At 46.1% G+C, this 23559-nt stretch overlaps 1 protein-coding gene across 1 annotated transcript in view; it reads left to right on the top strand.

Moving 5' to 3' along the window:
• Positions 1-6925, top strand: part of GARS1 (glycyl-tRNA synthetase 1) — a 28758-nt gene extending 21833 nt beyond the window's left edge. The window contains exons 14-17 of the mRNA XM_081834297.1: positions 884-993; positions 2385-2478; positions 4511-4701; positions 6627-6925. Of these exons, the coding sequence (XP_081690423.1) occupies positions 884-993; positions 2385-2478; positions 4511-4701; positions 6627-6752 (521 nt within the window). The 3' untranslated portion in view covers positions 6753-6925. The remainder of the gene's footprint in view (positions 1-883; positions 994-2384; positions 2479-4510; positions 4702-6626) is intronic.
• Positions 6926-23559: the final 16634 nt, after the last annotated feature.

Here is a 23559-nt window from a genome sequence, read left to right as displayed (position 1 = left end):
AGGGGACCCAAGTTTGAGAAACGCTGGAACGGCTGTTTTTCATCGGCAGCGTGACAAGCACTGAAATGGCTTCCTTTTGGTCAGGGGGCACAAACCACCATTATAAATGTGATCAGACGCCATTCACTTGGTTTGACTGGCATGCACAGTTCCCATGGCAGTGCCTTACCTCTGCTGGGGCCACTAGCGTTGATATAATTCAGGCTTCCTCAACCTTGGCCCTCCAGATGTTTTGAGACTACAGTTCCCATCATCCCTGGCCATTGGTCCTGCTAGCAAGGGACCATGGGAGTTGTAGGCCAAAAGCATTTGGAGGGCCAAGGTTGAGGAAGCCTGATCTACCGAATTTTTCGCCCTATAGGGCACACCGGCCCATAGGGTGCACATAGGTTTTTTTTGGGGGGGGGGAATAAAGAAAAAAAATATTTCCCCCCCCCCAGGCGTGGGGCTGGGGTGGGGGAAGCCCAAGCTTCCCCCGACCCCAGCCCCCAGAACAGGCTGCTATCCACAAGCCTTGGGAGCCCGGCGGGAACTCCTGCCGGGCTCCCAAGGCTTGCGGATAGCTTCCTGAAGCCTGGAGAGCAAGAGGGGTCAGTGCTCACCGACCCCTCTCGCTCTCCAGGCTTCAGCGAAAGCCTGCATTCGCCCCATAGGACGCACACACATTTCCCCTTCATTTTTGGAGGGGGAAAAGTGCATCCTATAGGGCAAAAAATACGGTAATTGCTCCGTACGGTGAAATTGAGAGAGTAATGTTTGTGGGCGTTACCGTGGCAACCTTGGAGCCCTGTCGCTGTTGGGCAGAATTGTTATGAACACGAAAAGCTTCCAACCTGAGTTGGCCTAGCAAAACATACCCTTTTTTTGCCTATCTGTTTTCTAGTGGAAGAGATTGTCCCCAATGTGATTGAGCCTTCGTTTGGTATCGGAAGAATCATGTACACGATATTTGAGCACACGTTCCGCATCCGGGAGGGAGATGAGCAACGGACGGTAGGATTTCCCATCTGTGACTTTGGTCTGGTTTCAGAGTTGATGCATGTCGATGGCTTCCTATGGAAGGCTCTGCGGATTTTGTAGCCTCAGCATTATAGGCTGGATTTGGGCATTGCAGACTTGGCTTAGAGCCTGCTCAGCCCCCAGCGGCCTTGAGTCATAGCTCTTTCTCTCCGCTCCCTTTTTCCCATCTGTAAAATGGGAATAAAAGTGACCTCATAGACAAGCAGCAATTGTGTTAGGCTACCTGACACAATTAAGACTTCCTGCACACGATTCATTTCCAGGTATGCAATTCATGTTTCTTGGAGTGTGCAAACAAGTGTGACAGCTGCAAGCACATGACTACCTGATCAGTTTGCTTGGGGCACGTGAAACACTTGTACCCCAACTCCACACTCCACATGTCATGATAAGCATTTTCCTACTCAGAATATTTCTCTGTAGGAAATCTGAAATGTATGAAATAGCTCTCTAACTCCGGAGTGTTGTAAAAAAAGTTAGGCTTCCAGCCTTATTTTTGAAGGTAGAAAACATATAATTTGTTTTCTGTTAAATGGTCATATGTTTCTATGCACATATCCAATATTTGTATACAGTGGTGCCCCGCAAGACGAACGCCTCGCAAGACGGAAAACCCGCTAGACGAAAGGGTTTTCCGTTTTGGAGGCGCTTTGCAAAACGAATTTCCCTATGGGCTTGCTTCGCAAGACGAAAATGTATTGCGAGTTCCTGCGGGTTTTTTCCCCCTTTTCCCCCCTTTTCCTAAGCCGCTAAGCCACTTATCAGCTGATCGCTAAAAGCCGCTAAACCGCTAATAGCGCTAATCCGCTAAGCTGTCAATGGGCTTGCTTTGCAAGACGAAAAAACCGCTATACGAAGAGCCTCATGGAACGGATTAATTTCGTCTTGCGAGGCACCACTGTATATGGAAGGAACAATTTGGTCACCTGAGTAGCTTGTATGAACACAAACATAGGTTCTAGCTTTCTGTATTCAATTCCCCCCAATCCTCAGTAGCTTCCATTCTGCCTATTTTTCTGTGCCCTTTGCCCCACTTAAGATTGAGGTTCAGCTTTTCTTTTCCCATTAATTTGCGTGGGTGAAGGAATCTGGACTTGGCAAAAAAAGAAAGAAAAGATAAGCATCTGCAGCCGAAGGTCCAAATTGCAAGATCAAAATGAATGTTCTTTTCACTACTTAATCAGAGCACAAATCAGAGTCTTCTAGTCACATAATTCATAGCATACGTAGAGCAGAATTGATTGGGGCGGGGGAACCTTCCAGTTTACCCCTAATTCCCATCAAATTCAGATGAAGACTCTTCCACTCTGGATCTGTCGGTTTCCCCTGCCTGATCACCTGTTTCACTTTTCTCTCTCCACCAGTACTTCAGTTTCCCTGCTGTGGTGGCGCCGTTCAAGTGCTCTGTCCTTCCCCTGAGCCAAAACCAGGAATTCATTCCGTTTGTGAAGGAACTATGTGAGTAGCTCCCGATGCTTCCAGGCTGCCCTGTGTTAGCAAAGCTGCAATTGCATCAATGATTTGGGAGTGTTCAGTAGGAAAGGGGATTGACCAGTTTGTTTCTTTTTTATTATTTTTTTTAATAAATATTTATTAAGGTTTTTCACAACAAATCAAAATCAAAAACAACACACAAAAAACAACAATCAAAAACAGCACAACAAAAACAACAAATGCAAAGAAAAAATTATTACTTGCTTACTATCTTTATAACCCTCTTTCCTGACTTCCTCACATTTCCCTTCTCTGTGTTCCCCTTTACACAATCAATTTTAGCAATTTCCTACCCTCTTTCCGATCTTATTCAATATTATACATTTCAGCCTATTATGCCTTTAATTTCCTTTTCTTTTAAAACCATTTATCACATGTTCTTTATAACTTAATCCTTTGTATCATTTGTTTGGTCACAACATAATAATACTCTGGTCTTACCCCTTCTTTTCCACATCATTTTTACATATTTCTTATTACCAAATCCCTAATGCCATATTATTTTTATATCCAACATCATTTTAACATTCAAACATTTTACAATGTTTTTGGAGGTTTCTTTTTTTACACGATTTGTTTCACTGATGTGACTTCATTGTGCTTGAGCAGAGGTGGGGAACCTCAGGGGCAGGGTCTGAATGAAACCCTTTGGGACTCTTTTATCTGTCTCTCAGGACTCTTCATCCCAGACCTTGCCCCTCACTGGCCTTGCCTTGCCCTATCCTGGGGTGCTTTCAGCTGACCAGCATGCATGCCTGAACTGTGATCATGCCTCTTGCTTGCTGGATGGAGAGATGTGTGGATGCAGAAAGCACTGGCACAAGTGTGGAATGTAGCCTGCAGTTGCACCTGTTGCTCTGCTTTCTTTTGCCTCTGGCTACATCCATCTGCAGGGACGTGGGTGGCGCTGTGGGTTAAACCACAGAGCCTAGGGCTTGCCGATCAGAAGGTCGGTGGTTCGAATCCCTGTGACAGGGTGAGCTCCCGTTGCTCGGTCCCTGTTCCTGCCAACCTAGCAGTTCGAAAGCATGTCAAAGTGCAAGTAGATAAATAGGTACCACTCCGGCAGGAAGGTAAACGGCGTTTCCGTGCACTGCTCTGGTTCGCCAGAAGTGGCTTAGTCATGCTGGCCACATGACCCGGAAGCTGTACGCCGGCTCCCTTGGCCAATAAAGTGAGATGAGCGCTGCAACCCTAGAGTCAGTCACAACTGGACCTAATGAACAGGGGTCCCTTTATCTTTTACCTTTACCGTACATCCATCTGCTGGCATGTGGCCCTCAGGAGGTTAACTCAGAGGGAATGTGGCCCTTGGGGTGGAAAGGGTTCCCCACGCCTGTGGTTGAGCGTTCCCTGACAGGAAAAAAACCACAAATGGCCATGGAAACTGGTTCATATTTAGGATATACGCTTCCCTTTTGGCTTCAGGTGTCCTTTGCTCAGTTATTAGAGCACAAGACTCCTAATTTCGGGTTGTGGGTTTGAGTCCCACATTGGGCAAACGATTCCTGCAGTGCAGGACTAGATTAGCCTCGGAGTCCCTTCCAGCTCCACAATTCTATGATTTTTTTGCATTACAACCCCCCCCTTTTTTTTTTGATTACGAAGAAATTTTTTTGGGAGGCCCCATTGGCGAAAGTGCTCCTTAGGTTACAACCTGTTTTGGTTTACAAATGGACCTCTGGAACGGATTATGGTTGTAAACCAAGGTACCACTGTATTCTAGTTCATGGCAACGACACTGAATTTAGTTTCCAGTTACAGCTGTCTCTCTCCGTGCGTATATGTGGTTTAAATTAGACATTCCACCTCATTCTCAAGGGCTGCACAAATATCCAACCCTTTAAATAAAACAAACTTGGGCTTGAGTTTGATCAGCTGAGGTTTCCAGTCATCCTTCTTTGGGGGACTCCCATTTCTTCTCTTCTCCCATTTAAATTCTCTATAAAGCCAGCCGACTCAATAAAACAATGCACACCTTTGTTTCCTCTCGCAGCCGAAGCCCTCACAAGAAACGGGGTCTCCCACAAGGTGGACGACTCCTCCGGATCCATCGGCCGGCGCTACGCCAGGACGGATGAGATCGGCGTGGCTTTTGGGATCACGATTGACTTTGACACGGTCAACCGGTCGCCGCACACGGCCACCTTGCGAGACCGCGACTCCATGCGCCAGATACGAGCTGAGGTAGGCTGTGCCCTTTGCGTTGGGGCGGGGGGCAAGTTGGAGGTTCGAGGCAAGCAACTGGAAGAGAAAGGTGTGGAAAGTCCTGCTTGCTTTGAACTGTGGCCCAATTGGGGCCAGGATCGGTGTGGGCGCAGGTAGAAGCAGAAGGAGCTAGAAACACGCCATGTTGAATGAATAGAATGAGACAAGTCCCCTCTTACAACCAGTGGTGGTTGGGAGATAGTATAAGGCAGCTGTTCTGTGTTCTCATCCTAAGTCAGGTCATTAGTCCATCTAGTCCAGTATTGCTTACACTGGCTGGCAGCAGCTCTCTAGGGTTTCTGGCTGTGTCCATTTCTGGGCCAGCCTGAAAATGCTGGAGTCCTTCTGCGTGCAGAGTGTCTGGAGGTGGTTGGAGGATGGATGGCAGATTGAGGTTGAATCCTGACAAGACAAAGTATTGTCTTTGGGGGAACGGGGCGGGCAGGTGTGAGGGACTCCCTGGTCCTGAATGGGGTAACTGTGCCTCTGAAAGACCAGGTGCTCAGCCTGGGAGTCATTTTGGACTCACAGCTGTCCATGGAGGCGCATTGTGTGTCCAAGGGAGCTGTCTACCAGCTCCATCTGGTACACAGGCTGAGACCCTACCTGTCTGCGGACTGTCTCGCCAGAGTGGTGCATGCTCTGGTTATCTCCTGTTGGACTACTGCAATGTGTTCTATGTGGGGCTACTTTGAAGGTGACTCAGAAACTGCAACTAATCCAGAATGTGGCAGCTAGACTGGTGTCTGGTAGCAGCCGCTGAGACCACATAACACCGGTCCTGAAATACCTACATTGTCTCCCAGTACGTTTCCGAGCACAATTCAAAGTGTTGGTGCTGACCTTTAAAGCCCTAAATGACCTCGGCCCAGTATACCTGAAGGAGTGTCTCCACCCCCATTGTTCAGCCCTGACACTGAGGTCCCGCTCCAAGGGCCTTCTGGCAGTTCCCTTTGTGAGAAGTGAGGTTGTAGAGCAGTGTTTCCCAACCTTGGGCCTCCAGCTGTTTTTGAACTACAATTCCCATCATCCCTGACCACTGGTCTTGCTAGCTAGGGATGATGGGAGTTGTAGTCCAAAAACAGCTGGAGGCCCAAGGTTGGGAAACACTGTTGTAGAGAACCAGGCAAAGGGCCTTCTCAGTAGTGGCGCCCACCCTGTGGAACGGCCTCCCATCAGATGTTAAGGAAGTAAACTGCTATCTGACTTTTAGAAGACATCTGAAAGGAGCCCTGTTTAGGGTAGTTTTTAATGTTTGATGTTTTATTGTGTTTCTTATTCTGTAGAGAACTGTCCAGAGTGGCTGGGGAAACCCAGCCAGATGGGCAGGGTATTCTTATTCTTATTAATAATAATACCTCTGAACCATGACCCTTCTGTGTTCATGGGAGAGCAAACACCATCTGCAACATGCCTGTAACTTGAGCCTCAACAGATACCTTTATTTCAAGGGTAAGGATAGGATTTTCCTGGGCTCCATATTATAATCCAGAAATATCCTGAGAAAAGGGAATCAGTGCCCACGCAGTGAGGCTGATGGGAGTTGTGACCAGTGAAGCAGAGAATGCACACAAGAATCTTAACTTGTGGTCTGGTGTGTGTTTATCCTGTCCAATGCGCCTTTGAAGGCATAGCTCAGTCGATAGAGCACATGACTCTTAAAGCCCCACATTGGGCAAAAGATTCCTGCATTGCAGGGGGTTGGACTAAATGACCCCCGTGGTTCCTTCGAACTCTACAGTTCTAAGAAGGAGCCCCCACCCATTGCCGGGTGCAACTGGCTGGCTACATTCTGCAACGGTTCAGTCTCAAGGGGACTAAGCCCCATAGTTCTTCTGAGAAAGTTGATTAGCTCTGTGTTGATCCTGAAATCTGAAAGTGCCCTTTCTTCTTCCTGCTTCCAGATCTCTGAGCTTCCCACCATAGTTCGGGACCTTGCAAATGGCAACATAACCTGGGCTGATGTGGAGGCCAAGTATCCACTCTTCGAGGGACAAGAGACTGGCAAAAAGGAGACAATAGAGGAATGAAACAAACTCCCCGGAAACTTAACAAGAAGTCGACTTTTTACTGTTCATGTTAATATGAAATTTATCATGTGTATTATTCAAAACAGGGACTGTCTGGTTATCTCCCCCTTCACTTCCAATTGCTGCCTAATTTTAACTCCCAGCTCCAATAAACACAGTTAAAAGACTAAAAACACTGCCGCATTAAGCTTGCTCTCTCTGTCTCCTTTCTCCTTGGTGCTGTCACCATCAGATATTCAGTGGCCTGGTTTGCAGATAATATTAAACCATGGTTTATATTACTTTATGGTTCATTAAACCATGGCTTACCATGATGAATGAGCCCTGGTTAGCAGCTCAGCTATGGTTTGTTTACTGCCAACAATCCATGGTCTAAAGCTGTGGTTACTAGCTCGCAAAACCTTGGTTTGTTGTAGCAAAGGTATGACATGATGTGGTTTATTTGGTCACTCCACCCCAGAAGCTGACCAAGCTACAAAGTCAGAAGGTAAGAGCAGATGGGGGGGGGGGGGAACCCAAGCTTTGGAGAAGCCATACTTAGTTCATCTGTGGGCGAATTCCATGGTTAACTCGTGACTTGTTAAACCAACCATAGCCATGGAAAAAACCCAGTGGCATAGTGCTATTTGTTAACCAGGTGAGGCTAGTTTTGGACTGTTTTCTCTGAACTATAAAGTATTGGGAGCAATGCTGTGTGCTCCTTTGCTCAACCATCCCTTTACCCAGTCTTATGTAAACATCCATTTAATTATTTTACAGATAGGATACCCAAAATAGAGCTCATCTCATTACCTCACAGGGTCACTGGTTGAACTGATGTGTAAATCTAGGGTTTGTTGTGTTTATGCTGTGTACTGGGATCAGTGCATTTATCATTTATCCTGTCCCAAACTCTTTAACACACTTTCTGAAGCTGGTATCATGGTTACTGTGGATTTTATTCATAGTTTCTGATTCCTCTGTCTCCTTTCCTTTCTAAACTCATCACACCCTCCACACTGATTCTTTCTGCTCTAGAATCCTAGAATCCTAGAGTTGGAAGAGACCACAAGGGCCATCGAGTCCAACCCCCTGCCAAGCAGGAAACACCATCAGAGCACTCCTGACATATGGTTGTCAAGCCTCTGCTTAAAGACCTCCAAAGAAGGAGACTCCACGACACTCCTTGGCACCAAATTCCACTGTCGAACAGCTCTTACTGTCAGGAAGTTCTTCCTTATGTTTAGGTGGAATCTTCTTTCTTGTAGTTTGGATCCATTGCTCCGTGTCCGCTTCTCTGGAGCAGCAGAAAACAACCTTTCTCCCTCCTCTATGTGACATCCTTTTATATATTTGAACATGGCTATCATATCACCCCTTAACCTCCTCTTCTCCAGACTAAACATGCCCAGCTCCAAACAAAACAAATTCCTTCCAGTAGCACCTTAAAGACCAACTAAGTCAGAACTGACTTAGTTGGTCTTTAAGGTGCTACTGGAAGGAATTTGTTTTGTTTTGACTATGGCAGACCAACACGGCTACCTATCTGTAACATGCCCAGCTCCCTTAGCCGTTCCTCATAAGGCATCGTTTCCAGGCCTTTGACCATTTTGGTTGCCCTCCTCTGGACACATTCCAGTTTGTCCGTGTCCTCCTTGAACTGTGGTGCCCAGAACTGGACACAGTACTCCAGGTGAGGTCTGACCAGAGCAGAATACAGTGGCATTATTACTTCCCTTGATCTAGATGCAATACTCCTATTGATGCAGCCCAGAATTGCATTGGCTTTTTTAGCTGCCGCGTCACACTGTTGGCTCATGTCAAGTTTGTGGTCAACCAAGACTCCTAGATCCTTTTCACATGTACTGCTCTCAAGCCAGGTGTCACCCATCTTGTATTTGTGCCTCTCATTTTTTTTGCCCAAGTGCAAGACTTTACATTTCTCCCTATTAAAATTCATCTTGTTTGTTTTGGCCCAGTTCTCTAATCTGTCAAGGTCGTTTTGAAGTGTGATCCTGTCCTCTGGGGTGTTAGCCACCCCTCCCAGTTTGGTGTCATCTGCAAATTTGATCAGGATGCCCTTGAGTCCATCATCCAAGTCGTTGATAAAGATGTTGAATAAGACCGGGCCCAAGACAGAACCCTGTGGCACCCCACTAGTCACTCTTCTCCAGGATGAAGAGGAACCATTGATGAGCACCCTTTGGGTTCGGTCAGTCAGCCAGTTACAAATCCACTGAGTGGTAGCATAGTCAAGACCGCATTTTACCAGCTTCTTTACAAGAATATCATGGGGCACCTTGTCAAATGCCTTGCTGAAATCAAGGTAGGCTACATCCACTGCGTTCCCTTCATCTACCAGGCTTGTAATTCTGTCAAAAAATGAGATCAGGTTAGTCTGACATGACTTATTTTTCAGAAATCCATGCTGACTATTGGTGATCACAGTATTCCTTTCTAGGTGCTCACAGACTGTTTGCTTAATGATCTGCTCCAGAATCTTCCCTGGTATTGATGTCAGACTGACTGGGCGGTAATTATTTGGGTCCTCTCTTTTCCCCTTTTTGAAAATAGGGACAACATTTGCCCTCCTCCAGTCTGCCGGGACTTCACCTGTTCTCCAGGAATTCTCAAAGATGACTGCCAGTGGTTCTGAGATCACATCTGCTAGTTCTTTTAATACTCTTGGATGCAGTTCATCTGGCCCTGGAGACTTGAATACATCTAAACTAGCCAAGTATTCTTGTACTATCTCCTTAGTTATTCTGGGCTGTGTTTCCTCTGCTGAATCATTTGCTCCAAATTCTTCAGGTCGGGCATTGTTTTCTTTATCGGAGAAGACTGAGGCAAAGAAGGCATTGAGGAGTTCAGCCCTTTCTGTGTCCCCTCTAGAAGCCCAAATGACTATTTCAGATGTGCAGGTGTAGCAGATAATAGAGGTCTATATTCTTCAGTTTCCAGTGGTTTGCTGAAACTGGAATGGATCTTAACACATATGGACTTAAATTGAGTTTTCAGCGTGTCAAACTTTGTAAAAAAACTGTTTCAATGCAAATATCCTTCAAATTCAAACTCACACTAGAGCTTTGATAGTCTTGAGTTTGCACCTCGAGATTTTGAGGTGGGTTTCAAGCAGGTAAATGCCATAATTTGGGGGAGATTTTCCTTCCCTCTTGGGAGTGACACCAGTTACAGATTAAAACATGGGTCTCAACCCACCTTCAGGGCGATTGACTAGATGGCACAAACCTCCTCGAACCTTCCAGTAGCTTAGTCCTTATTCTTGGTGATTTCACACTCAGGTTTGTTCTTGTCCTAGTCCAGGGGTCAGCAAACTTTTTCAGCCGTGGGCCGGTCCACCGTCCCTCAAATCGTGTGTGGGGGGTGTCGGACTATATTTAGAAAAAAAATATGTGAACAAATTCCTATGCCCCACAAATAACCCAGAGATGCATTTTAAATAAAAGCACATTCTACTCATGTAAAAACATCCTGATTCCTGGACCGTCCATGGGCCGGATTGAGAAGGCGATTGGGCTGTATCCGGCCCACGGGCCTTAGGTTGCCTACCCCTGTCCTAGTTCATTAATGGGGCATAATACTACATTGTGTGCAGTTCTGCGTTGCAATTGGCTAACAAGCTGTTTTTGGGAAATGTAAGTTTTGGATGTAATCATGCAATTTAACTTGATTACTTCCAGTACATTCTTCAGCAACAGTTTCTCATTTATCCCAGCAATCAGCCCAATGGCTATGTTACTTATTATCTATTTTATTCATTTCATGAAATTTATACACTGCTTGACTATAAAAACAGGCAAACATTCAAGTGGCTCATAAAAAACGATAAAATGATCGATAAGAAAAATATCAATGAGAAAAATTAACAATCTAAGACTTTCAGAAAGTTAGAATAACAATGGACTAAAAGCAGATAAAAACTTTGGTTGACTTTCTAAATATCTGGGTAGGCTGGTCTAAACAAAAATGTTTTAGGTGCTGGTAGCAATAGGCAGGGTGTTCCCAAATGTAAGTGCTGACACAAACTCCGAAACAGGAATTTGCCAAAAACTCAACCTCATCAGCTTCTTAGTTCTGCAAAGTCGTGAAACTGAGCCTTTCACTTATGTGCCAACATCAACATCCATTATATGCCAACTTCCCCCCTTTCTGGGGGGAATTCAGTGCTCCTCTGCTCTCTAGTAACATTGCAATACAGTGGTACCTCGGGTTAAGTACTTAATTCGTTCCGGAGGTCCATACTTAACCTGAAACTGTTCTTAACCTGAAGCACCACTTTAGCTAATGGGGCCTCCTGCTGCTGCCGCGCTGCCGGAGCACAATTTCTGTTCTCATCCTGAAGCAAAGTTCTTAACCTGAAGCACTATTTCTGGGTTAGCAGAGAGTGTAACCTGAAGCATATGTAACCTGAAGCATAAGTAACCCCAAGTACCATGGTACAATTTCCACTAATGAACTGTTTTTCTGAGAAGTGGATTTCAAGTATGTGCACAAACACAAAAATTAAAGACAGCCGACCAAACAAACAACCAACAGTTGCACAAAGTGAAGCAGCGCCCAGCATATATGAAGGAAAATCTCTGTTTAGCATGCATAATTATTTTTTTAAGAAGCAGCATACTCTGAAAAAACAAGGCCAAGCTAATAAACACTCGTTAACAGTAATAACTAGTAATATAAACTACTTGATTTTAAAAGGTGCCCCTGGATATTTTTTTTAAAAAGACTCAAAATGTTCAATTGACAAAGCAAGCAAATAAATTGTCTTAAAAGTTTCCGTCCTATTTGACAAAGGACGCCTGAAGTTGAGAAGTGTATTAAATCTATATTTCCAGCAGAGGGAGCTGCAGACCTAAATGTATAACACTAAGCAATAAAAGAAACATTACAGGAGTCCTGAATTTTGAATTTGAGAACATATACCCGAAGGCTGGACTTCCTATGGGGATTAAATCCTTAGCTCTTGGGTCCTTGCCCTGCACTGCAAAAGCCGGTCAGGGCTCAATATTAAACATGTGCCAGTAACAAATATGTAAGTCTCTGAGCAGAGATGGCACATGCTGACAAGGTCTCACTCCTGACAGGAACCATGCTGCGTCATTTTGCACTAACTACAGTTTCCAGGAAGCCCCACGTAAAGACTATATTGCATTAAAACTGTCTTGAAACCACCAATGCCTGAACTACTGTAGTCAAGCTATCTCCGCCGAGCAGTCAAAAGATAGACTGGGAGATACTCTGGAAAACAGATCTGAAATTTACGGCATGTTCTTTACTGAAAGAAAAGTATATGAAAATGATGTACCCCAGTTAAATGAGCAAAAATGTGTAGAACATGTACAAATATATGCTGGAAATGCAAATACAAATAAGGTACCTTTTATCGTATGTGGTGGACCTGTAAAGGAATTAAAAAATTCTGGGAAATGATATACAATGAAATGGAAAAAATGTTCAAAATAACTTTTGCTAAAAAACAACAACCCCAGAAGCTTTTTTATTAGGAATTGTAGGTATCGAGATCCCAAAGGACCAGAAAAAAACTGTTTATGTTCGCAACAACAGCTGCACAGACGCTACTAGCCCAGAGAGGGAACCATGACTAGAGAAGAATGGCAAACCAAGTTGATGGACTATGCTAAAATTAACTGGGAAACTTAGGAACCAAGAAGACAAGAACTTTAAAAAAGAATGGGAAAAGTTTATAATTTATATACAAGATCATTGCAAGCAGGTTAAAACATTGGCAGGATTTTAAACGCACTTGTAATGGAATGTGTGGATATTTTAGAAAGATTAAAAATTGGAGAAGTATTGATATGCAGTGGAAAACAATATCAATAGGATCCATGGAAGCGATGGGGGGAAGTAAGGAGATTCAGAGTAAACTCGATATTTGAATTTGGAATTGTTTTTGTTATATAGAATTTAGTTTCTTGGTCTCCATGATCACTGCAGATGGTGACAGCAGTCACGAAATGAAAAGACGCCTGCTTCTTGGTAGAAAAGCATGACAAACCTGGACAGCATCTTTAAAAGCAGAGACATCACCTTGCCGACAAAGGTCCGTATAATTAAAGCTATGGTTTTCCCAGTAGTGATGTATGGAAGTGAGAGCTGGACCATAAAGAAGGCTGATCGTCGAAGAATTGATGCTTTGAATTATGGTGCTGGAGGAGACTCTTGAGAGTCCCATGGACTGCAAGAAGATCAAACCTCTCCATTCTGAAGGAAATCAGCCCTGAGTGCTCACTGGAAGGACAGATCGTGAAGCGGAGGCTCCAATACTTTGGCCACCTCATGAGAAGAGAAGACTCCCTGGAAAAGACCCTGATGTTGGGAAAGATGGAGGGCACAAGGAGAAGGGGACGACAGAGGACGAGATGGTTGGACAGTGTTCTCGAAGCTACCAGCATGAGTTTGAACAAGCTGCGGGAGGCAGTGGAAGACAGGAGTGCCTGGCGTGCTCTGGTCCAGGGGGTCACGAAGAGTCGGGCACGACTAAACGACTAAACAACATTCTTGTAAATCAAAAATTTATTTCAAAAGAAGGAAAGCCCCTCCAGAAAGGCAGGGGCCCCCATGAGTGGCATCTGAGGCTCTCCCAGGCCACTGCAGAAGGAAATGAGCACAGACAATGTCCTGATGTGCTTGGCAGCGCATAAGAAGCATGCATTCCCGGGAAAGCGATAAGAGGGGAAGGCGGTGTATTTCTTGGTTCAAGGAGCATCGTTGGAGCCAGGGGGATCAAATGCTACCGATCTCAAAGGGGAACATCGCAAAACAGGCAGCTGTACCTTGGAAATCCAGGTTTGCTCAACCGTAATCCCTTTTCAATTCCTTTATTTGCTCAGCCTGCTCCTGTCCCCGCTCAGGGGAGGGATGAACTCTTCCATATGCATAAGAGGCTCAAGACGGTGCAGTGCACTCCTGCCAATGCGCTCCTTCTTTATTCATGCGCTGGGCGACTGTGTATCATGTCTGCTGTGTGCTTTAATCCGCAGCTGGCTTCCGATCGGAGTGCGTGCAACTGCGCCTGTTCAGTCCTCGCCTCCTTATTTTCGGAGAAAGCCACGGAAGGATTAAATGTATCAACGGCCAAAAAGGACAGGCGCTCCTCCGAAAACAGGAGTCCGCTGCTCAGAAGGAGATGGCGATGGCTGAGTCAGGCAGCAGGCCATCTGTGTTAGGAAGCCTCAGGTGGCCTGTAGCAGCTCTTGGTGCTGGCTGTTGCTGCTCCACCCAGCAATCTTCAGTCTCTGTCACCAGCACAGGCATCCACACACGTTTCCTTCACAACAAGGTGGCATTTATGGAAGCAAAGAGGAATAAAAGAGGCCCAGAGGCAAAAGCTTGGGGGCGGGGGGCATGTCACTTGTGTGACGTGTTGTCCCATTGTTGCGTGCATGACATCAAGATGTTGGGAGGAGCCGAATGCGGTGATCACGTGCAGGGCCGGAGTTAGGTTTGATGAGGCCCTAAGCTACTGAAGGTAATGGGGCCCTCTATATGTCCAGCTGTCCTTTGTTAACAACAGATTGTTGCTGTTTTTTGGGTTTAATATATGCTATACGGTCATTTATGGACCTAATGGGTATCTAAAGCCATTTGCGCATAACAAAATATGTATTTTATCCAAGTAATTGTTGCACTGAAATACAATTAAGAAGAAGTATATTAATAGTGAAATACAATTAAGAAGAAGTATATTAATACAGTGGTACCTCTGGTTAAGAACTTACTTCGTTCCGGAGGTCCGTTCTTAACCTGAAACTGTTCTTAACCTGAGGTACCACTTTAGCTAATGGGGCCTCCCACTGCTGCCGCACGATTTCTGTTCTCATCCTGAAGCAAAGTTCTTAACCCGAGGTACTACTTCTGGGTTAGTGGAGTCTGTAACCTGAAGCGCCTGTGACCCGAGGTACCACTGTAGTGAGATCATTATTAAGCTCTAACCTAGAATGTAGGCACTCTATATAGAGAAATGAGCAAACCAGTGATGTTTTAGGGAGCAGGCTAGCAGGTGGGGCTGATCATTTACAACATAGGAGCCAACACAACACAAAACACTTGCTGTATGTAGGTTTTATTTTATTTGTTTTCTATCTTATATTTTGGAAATGTACATCCAATTTTTTTTCTCCTTTAATTTTCTGGGGGCTCCCAAAAGAGTGGGACCCTAAGCTATAGCTTGTTTAGCTTATATGTAAAACTGGCACTAGCCACATGTCGCTGGCCAGAGGCTCCTCCTCTTCCTGGTGCTGCTACCGGCAGGCGGTTGCTTCCACCCTTCTTCTCCTCTGGGGGAAGAAGGAGGAGAAAAAGCCGACCACTGGAGCCGCCCAGTCTCCTCCACCCCCTCAACATTGGAAGGGCATGGCCCCCTCTCAAAAGATATCAAGGGGACCCTAAACACCTCAGCTCCCAGAAGCTGGTACCCCTGGGGAGCCATAATTTGCTTGCTCTGCTTGGCTGCAAGAGACCAGGTACTTCCTGAGGGAGTGGAAGGCATCAGGCATTGTTAAGAGAGACAGAAGATCGATCTATAGATAGCAGGCAGCAGCAGCTACAGGCACTTGGAGGCTTCTGATTGTGTCCACCAACTTCTGTGTGGCCAGCTCTAAAATGTGGCGCCTATCATAGAAATTTGGTTCACAGGCACCTTGTCTTTTATTTTTAAGAGGTCAACCTGGGGACGCGGGTGGCGCTGTGGGTTAAACCACAGAGCCTAGGACTTGCCAATCAGAAGGTCAGCGGTTCGAATCCCCGCGACGGGGTGAGCTCCCATTGCTTGGTCCCTGCTCCTGCCAACCTAGCAGTTCGAAAGCACGTCAAACTGCAAGTAGATAAATAGGTACCGCTCCGGCGGGAAGATAAACGGCATTTCCATGCGCTACTCTGTTTCACCAGAAGCAGCTTAGTCATGCTGGCCACATGACCCAGAAGCTGTACGCCGGCTCCCTTGGCCCATAAAGCGAGATGAGCGCCGCAACCCCAGAGTCGGTCACAACTGGACCTAATGGTCAGGGGTCCCTTTACCCTTTACCTTTAAGAGGTCAACCCAAGTTGCTTTCTGTTTCCCCTGCCTTATAGACGTGCAATCTCTCCCACTCTACTGGCCACTAGACGTCATGAACTATAACTCCCAACAGAGTCGATTACAATTATCTACATGCTACTCAAATGCAGACCGCTAATATGGCTTTATTCCACTTCATCTGCTCAATGACCATTCCAGATGTTGTTGGGACTCCCAGTTGCCATCAGCCTGAACGTTCAGGGCCAATGATGAGGAATTATGGGAGCTGTAGTTGTCTAACCTCTGGACATCCATCCTTGATTTCATCAAACACCCTAGTTAATATGTGAAAGTTTGTAATCCTACTCAAACCGTAAAGTGACTGGGGCTCTAGAAAACTTGTGGGGAAAGCCAGCAAGATGTATTTGCTGTAGTAAAATATGACTAAATTCTAAATTGACAAGCGCCAAGGAAATAAGAGTTTCCTCCCTTCCTAGATGATGGATTATGATGTTCCCAACGTTAATCTAATGTTAATCTTGTCCAACGTTTGTGCTCAGAGGACAAAATGTTTCCGAACAGTTTAGTCCTCTGCGTTATCTATAGAACATGATTGAAGTTACATAAAGGCAACCTTTATTTTCAAACATGAGACTGTTTCCGTAAGCAAAGGAGCCAGAATGGGACAGAGCACGTCGCTCATCGAATATTCTCAGTTGGGAGGGATTACACAACTGATCTGCTGGCTTTAGCGATCCTGGGATTTCACCCTCTTGATGCGCTCCATATTTATTTGCTTGATATCTGACTGCTTGCACCGCTTGCAACAACCTGTTGCGCAGCTGATTTATTTTGCAAATCAGATGGGGAATTAGCAAACGAGATTCTCTTGACCCCCTTTGATTGAACAAGTCATCCATTTGCTGTGTTTTGGATGCTAATTAGTTCTCCCTGGGCCTTTTGTTAAACTATGCACAATCTTTACTATTCACAAACTGAACGCGCCCTTGAGGGATGAGTCAAACTTTTGCATAAGAACATTTTGGAAAGTGAAAAATGAAGTGCTTTTTTTTGGGGGGGGGGAGGAATTATATTCACATTTTTTGCAACCAGGGTGAGATTTGTGCTGGGACTTGTTTTGAGTTGGATTTCTTCTTCTTCTTCTTAAGTAACGGAAACACCGTTTACCTTCCCGCCGGAGTGGTTACCTATTTATCTACTTGCACTGGCGTGCTTTCGAACTGCTAGGTTGGCAGGAGCTGAGACAGAGCAATGGGAGCTCACACCGTCGCAGGGATTCGAAACGCGGACCTTCTGATTGGCAAGCCCAAGAGGCTCGGTGGTTTAGACTGAGCTAGATGCATCAGTGGCCTCAGATGATGTGAGGATTTTTAACGGCAGTTTTCGTTATTGCTTCCATAAACGTAAAATGAAATTTAAAGGTAAAGGTAAAGGGACCCCTGACCATTAGGTCCAGTCGTGGATGACGCTGGGGTTGCAGTGCTCATCTCACTTTATTGGCCAAGGGAGCTGGTGTACAGCTTCCGGGTCACGTGGCCAGCATGATTAAGCCGCTTCTGGTGAACCAGAGCAGCACATGGAAACGCCGTTTACCTTCCCGCTGGAGCGGTATCTATTTATCTACCTGCACTTTGATGTGCTTTTGAACTGCTAGGTTGGCAGGAGCAGGGACTGAGCAACGGGAGCTCACCCTGTCATGGGGATTCGAACCGCCGACCTTCTGATCAGCAAGTCCTAGGCTCTGTGGTTTAACCCACAGCGCCACCTGCATCACTTAAATGAAATTTACTGCCACACTATAAATGTAAGACACTTTCCAGATTTTTCAACTGACGCTGGTTCCCAACAAAGAAACCTTGGGAACTATAGTTTTATGAAAGGACTAGGAATCCATGGCAGCCTTGCAAAAGGGGTGGTTTGGAGACGTTCTTCATCTATATTAACATTTCCTAGAGGTGTTGTCTGTTGAATCTCAAAGAGCGGCCCTGTGGCCTTAAAGACATACACATGTATTAGGGCACAAGCTATTGTGGACTGGAGTCCCTTCCAGAGTCTATAAAAATAACCCTGTTAAGTCTTGAAGGTGCAACAAGGTTTCTTGCTGTTCAAATACAGTGATACCTTGGTTCTCAAATGCCTTGGTACTCAAACAATTTGGAACCCAAACGCTGCAAACCTGGAAGTGTTCCGGTTTGCAAACTTTTTTTCAGAAGCTGAACGTGTCCCGTTCTGAGTGTTACACTTCTGATTTGAGTGCCATGCTTCCATTTTGAGTGTTATGGATCCAATTTGAGTGTTGCGCTTTTGTTTTGAGTGGCACACTTCTGTTTGGAGTGTTACACTGAGATCTGTCTGTTTTTGCTATTTATTTTGCGTTTTTGTTTTTGTGGCTCTTGTTTATTGCCTTCATTTTATGGATCAATGGTTTTGTTAGATAGTAAAATTCATGTGAAATTGCTGTTTTACGGCTTGTTTTTAAACGTCTGGAACGGATTAATCCATTTTGCATTACTTTCCATGGGAAAGTGCACCTTGGTTTTGCAACGCTTTGGTTTTGGAACAGACTTCCAGAACGGATTAAGTTTGAAAACCAAGGTAACACTGTATATCGCACTGGTGAGCCTTTAGTTGGCTAAACAAAAGAGTCAGAGATGGTTCTCGCATGGTGGAAGCATGCACGACACTGGAAGCCTTTCCCCTGTTTCAGTCTAGGTTCTCCTTTGCACTTTACGGTGGTACCTCGGTTTTCGAACTTTATCTGTTTCAGAAGACAATTTGAAACTGAAAACTCAATAGCCGACAGCTAAGCCTAGCAGAAGTTGCGTGGCATGTTCGACTTCTGAGGTGTGTTCGAAAACCGAAGCATTTACTTCCGGGTTTACAGCGTTTGAAAACCGAAATGTTCGTCAATGGAGATGTTCGAAAACCGAGCTACCGCTGTACATTTAAAGCACCACGATACCACTTTAAACAGTCATGGTGTTCCCCTGGGAGGTGTAGCTTGTTAAGGGTCCTGAGAGATGTTTAGAAGACCCCTGTTTCCCTCACAAAGATGACGACGACAAGAATAATAATTTATATTTATATGCTGCCCATCTGATTGGGTTGCCCAAGCAACTCCCAACAAAATATTAAAAAACACAATAAAACATTTTCAGATGTCTTCTAAAAGTCATTGAGTTATTTATCTGTTTGACATCTGGTCCTTAGGGCAGTGTTTCCCAATCTTGGGCCTCCATCTGTTTTTGAACTACAATTCCCATCATCCCTGACCACTGGTCTTGCTAGCTAGGGATGATGGGAGTTGTAGTCCAAAAACAGCTGGAGGTCCAAGGTTGGGAAACATTGCTTTAGGGGTACAATTACCCCATTCAGGACCAGGGAGTCCCACCCCCCCCGCCTACTCCCCCAGAAACAGTAATTCTGTATTGTTGGGATTCAACCTCAATCCATTAAGCTACAATTCCGAGTTTGCTGGGAAGTGCAATCAACAGTTAAACTACTATGGGAATTGTTGCGCTGGAAGCGGAATGGTTATTTTTATTATATTTTTATTTTTAGACTCATGGCTTTCTTCCTTAGTTCTGAGTCTCTGGCACAGATCCTGACTCACCCGGGCAGCTACCTGCAGCTAACCTTGGCACTGAATATTGCTGTCAATGGTCAAGGACCATTTTGCATTGAGGCAAACGAAATCCTCTTTGCCTCTTTAGCAGGACAACGCAGGCAATCAGCTTCCCAAGCAGTTAGCACCATAGATACCACTTGGTAAATGGGCAGCAATGTTTGTGTATACAGTAGTTCATTTATTTTTTTAAAAAATGTAGATGCTGCATCTGTGCCATCCAAAGTGCGTGCCAAGAAAAATCAAATTCTGGCCAATCCTGTATAAATTATGCAAACGGGGCACATTTGTATAAAACATCAACAGTTTTGCATAATCTATTCCGTTCTTGCTAGCCATGGAGGGGAAGAGTTAAGGAGTTATGCAAGAGAGTGAAGACACAGGTCCCCTAGCTGATGAAAGTCTAATACAGTTGTTGTTTAGTCATGTCCGCCTCTTCGTGACCCCCTGGACCAGAGCACGTCAGGCACTCCGGTCTTCCACTGCCTCCCGCAGTTTGGTCAAACTCATGCTGGTAGCTTCGAGAACACTGTCCAACCATCTCGTCCTCTGTCATCCCCTTCTCCTTGTGCCCTCCATCTTTCCCAACATCAGGGTCTTTTCCGGGGAGTCTTCTCGTCTCATGAGGTGGCCAAAGTATTGGAGCCTCAGCTTCAGGATCTGTCCTTCCAGTGAGCACTCAGGGCTGATTTCCTTCAGAATGGATAGGTTTGATCTTCTTGCAGTCCATGGGACTCTCAAGAGTCTCCTCCAGCACCAGAATTCAAAAGCATCCATTCTTCGGCGATCAGCCTTCTTTATGGTCCAGCTCTCACTTCCATACATCACTACTGGGAAAACCATAGCTTTAACTATACGGACCATTGTTGGCAAGGTGATGTCTCTGCTTTTTAAGATGCTAATACAGTAGGACCAGCCAACTGTTTTTGACTCGAACCCCCATCCTCCCTCACCACTGGCCAAGCTGGCTGAGGCTCATGGGAACTGGAGTCCATCATCTGGAAACCACTGTTTTGGCTACCCCTGTGGTATTGTAATAACCCCCGCTTTGGCGAATTCATGTTTTGAAGGATCTCTTCGCAGTTAGAAAAAGGCAGGAAGCTATAGCTGGAATCTGTGCCCAAGGCAAATTTCTGCATCCTTGCAGCAAACACTCAAAGCTGGGAGAATTTGCCCAACTGCAGCCTTTGGCAACCTGGTTGGGTCTGATGGGAATTGTAGTCTGGAGGGCACCAGGTTGGGGAAGGCTGGCGTACTACCCAGCCCAAATCTACTCTTTCCCAAGTCCCAACACATTTTTCAACAGCAGATCTGAGCAATTTGGACGGGGAACCTATGTCCCTCTAGCCAGTGTTTCCCAAACTTGGGTCTCCATCTGTTTTGGGACTGCAGTACCCATAATCCCTGACCCACTGATCTTGCGAGCTAGGGATGATGGGACTTGTAGTCCAAAAAGAGATGGAGACACTGCTCTAGATGTTGCGGGGCTACAACTCCCATCACCCACAGCCCAAAAGGCCAATGGCCATAGATGATCCACTGTTGTGGGTACTATGCTTCTGAATGTATGTGCTCCTGGTAACGGCAGGAGGGGAGAGGGCTCTTGTGTTCAAATCCTGCTTGTGGATTTCCCACAGGCATCTGGATGGCCACCATGAGTAGAAGATGCTGGACTAGATGGGCCATTGTCCTTCTCATAAGTTCTTATGATGGGAGTTAGAGAACCAAAGGTTCCTGATCCTTGATTCCAAATCCAGAAATTTGGTCCATCTCTGCATTACACTGGGAATTCACGGGTCTAGACATCTTCATGATAGTCTCAAGCTTCCTCACTCTCCACAGACAGAGATGCCCTCTGCTCTTTGTTAACTACGTGGAGACCTCCAGAGCTTCTCCCAAGACCAAAACCATCCCTGCGCCATTTACAGCTATACAGCGCTTCCTGGCTGTGGACCTTCTGATGTCGCTGGAGGTATTTTCTCAGCCGGAACTGCTTCCCGCACTCGCAGCACTCTGTCACGTGGAGTTTCTGGTGTTGGATGAAGTTCCTCCTCTGGGAAAACGGCTTCCTACATTTGGTACAATTGCACGGCCCCATCCAGACGTGGGTTGTCCGGTGTCGGAAAAGGTTGCCCTTCTGGTTGAAGGTTTTCTCGCATTCCGGACACTGGCAAGGGGCCTCCTGAGTGTGGATCCTCTGGTGTCTAACAAGGTTGGACCTCTGGTTGAAGCTTCTCCCGCACTCTGTGCACTTGAAAGGCTCGCTCACGTGTGTCCTCTGGTGCCTGAGAAGCTTCCGGTTCATCCTGAAGCTTTCTCCGCACACACCTTCCGTGGTGTGGATTTTATGGTGAAGAAGAAGAAGAAGAGATTGGATTTGATATCCCGCCTTTCACTCCCCTTCAGGAGTCTCAAAGCGGCTAACATTCTCCTTTCCCTTCCTCCCCCACAACAAACGCTCTGTGAGGTGAGTGGGGCTGAGAGACTTCAAAGAAGCGTGACTGGCCCAAGGTCACCCAGCAGCTGCGTGCGGAGGAGCGGAGACGCGAACCCGGCTACCCAGATTATGAGACTACCGCTCTTAACCACTACACCACACTGGCTCTTACTGGTGCCTGGTAAGATTGGATTTCTGATTAAACCCTTTCCCACACACAGGGCACGAGAATACCCTCTCGCTCTTCCTTACGGAGATACCTTTCTCGCCTCTTGCAAGGTCGTTGGCGAACTCAAGAACAGCTGCGTCTTTACTGCTGAGAAATGCGGTAACGTTTTCCTCCTGTTGAGTTTCCAAAGGATATTCGTTCCCTGGACCCATCTCATCCTTGACCAAGTCTCTCTGGGCTTTCACCAGAGTGGGATGTGGGTTGCAGATGCTCTTGTATCCAGAACCCTCCAGAGCTTCTGCTTTGATGCACATTTTCCGAACATCCCCAAAATGATCTGCAGAAGCCATGGGACCTTCCAATCTGCACCCTGTCTGAGTTTCCAGAGCTGTGGGAGACATATTTGGACTTTGCTGGGGGCCTTGATAGGCAGGTTCTGGTGGTCCATCTTCACAAGGAGACTCAAAGTCCTCTACCATGGCCACCCTCCATTTATTAGTCTCCTCAAGTTCCTCTTTCACCTGATTTCCCCAAGATGAATGGACAACCCTCTTTGGACCGCCTACATCTCCACAAACAATCTTCTTCTGGGACCTTGTTTGGACAGGACTTCTCTGTACCTTACCCACCTTCGGGAAGGTTGCACCCGCTTCCAGAGTCAAGCCCGCTTCTCTTTTCTGAGCCATTTGAAACAGACGCAGCCTGCTAGTCCCATTTACATGGCTTTGTTAGTTTCTGTTTGCGCCACTGTGCAGTGCTTTGGAGTCACAAGACTCTGTTTACATCCCACACATTGTTGGAAGTCTCAGACAGGAGACGGATGCGGCGTTACTGGTTTCTTGTTCCTTTGTTTGTTTCAGTTGCTCTCTGTCTTTCACAGAGAGAGGATGTCTTTCTTTTCTGTCTGCGTAGCTAGAAAATAAAACCTGGGGATGCAGCTCATAAATCTCGTCACTTCTGCTGCTTTGAAACTCTGTGGAATGGGAACGTGCTTGGAGCCTTATCGGAGGCTCAGGTCGTTAATTATCATTGGAGGGCGATTCTGGAGGAGCTCAGAGGAGCTCGGTCGAACGCAGGTTCTGACATTTTTGGTTCCGGGCCCAGAAGAACAGAATGCAGCTTATCTGCTCTGCGTGTCAAGACAGGCTTCCAACAGGCTTCCTCTTACATCGCCCGTTTTTCATGCGGTTCCTCCGATGAGCGCCCAAACGCCTCTTGGTGTCCAGTCTCTCTCCTCACTCACCACATACAGATGACCCCTCTTCCGCCACAGATTTTCCAGTGAGTCATTGGGGTCCCCTTGTCAACAAAGCTCTCCCCTCAATCTGTGCGCGCATCCAACCTTTTCACAACATGGATGCTGTGATCGCCTCGGGGAGTCAGGCTCTTCGCACAGCAGGAGAAGATGCAAAAGTCCATATTTCATGAACATCTTACAGTGAGCTCCTCAGCAGATTTCCAGCTAGAAACGCCTGCCTCATGCTCTCTGCTGGAAAGAACGTTTTCCCTTCCCCGAGCAGCTGGATCTTGTGCAGG

This window comes from Podarcis erhardii (genome assembly GCF_964252035.2).
Source record: "Podarcis erhardii genome assembly, chromosome: 12".
NCBI classification, from domain to species: domain Eukaryota; kingdom Metazoa; phylum Chordata; class Lepidosauria; order Squamata; family Lacertidae; genus Podarcis; species Podarcis erhardii.
Note: the sequence above shows the minus strand (reverse complement) of the source record. Positions and strands in the feature narration are given on the sequence as shown.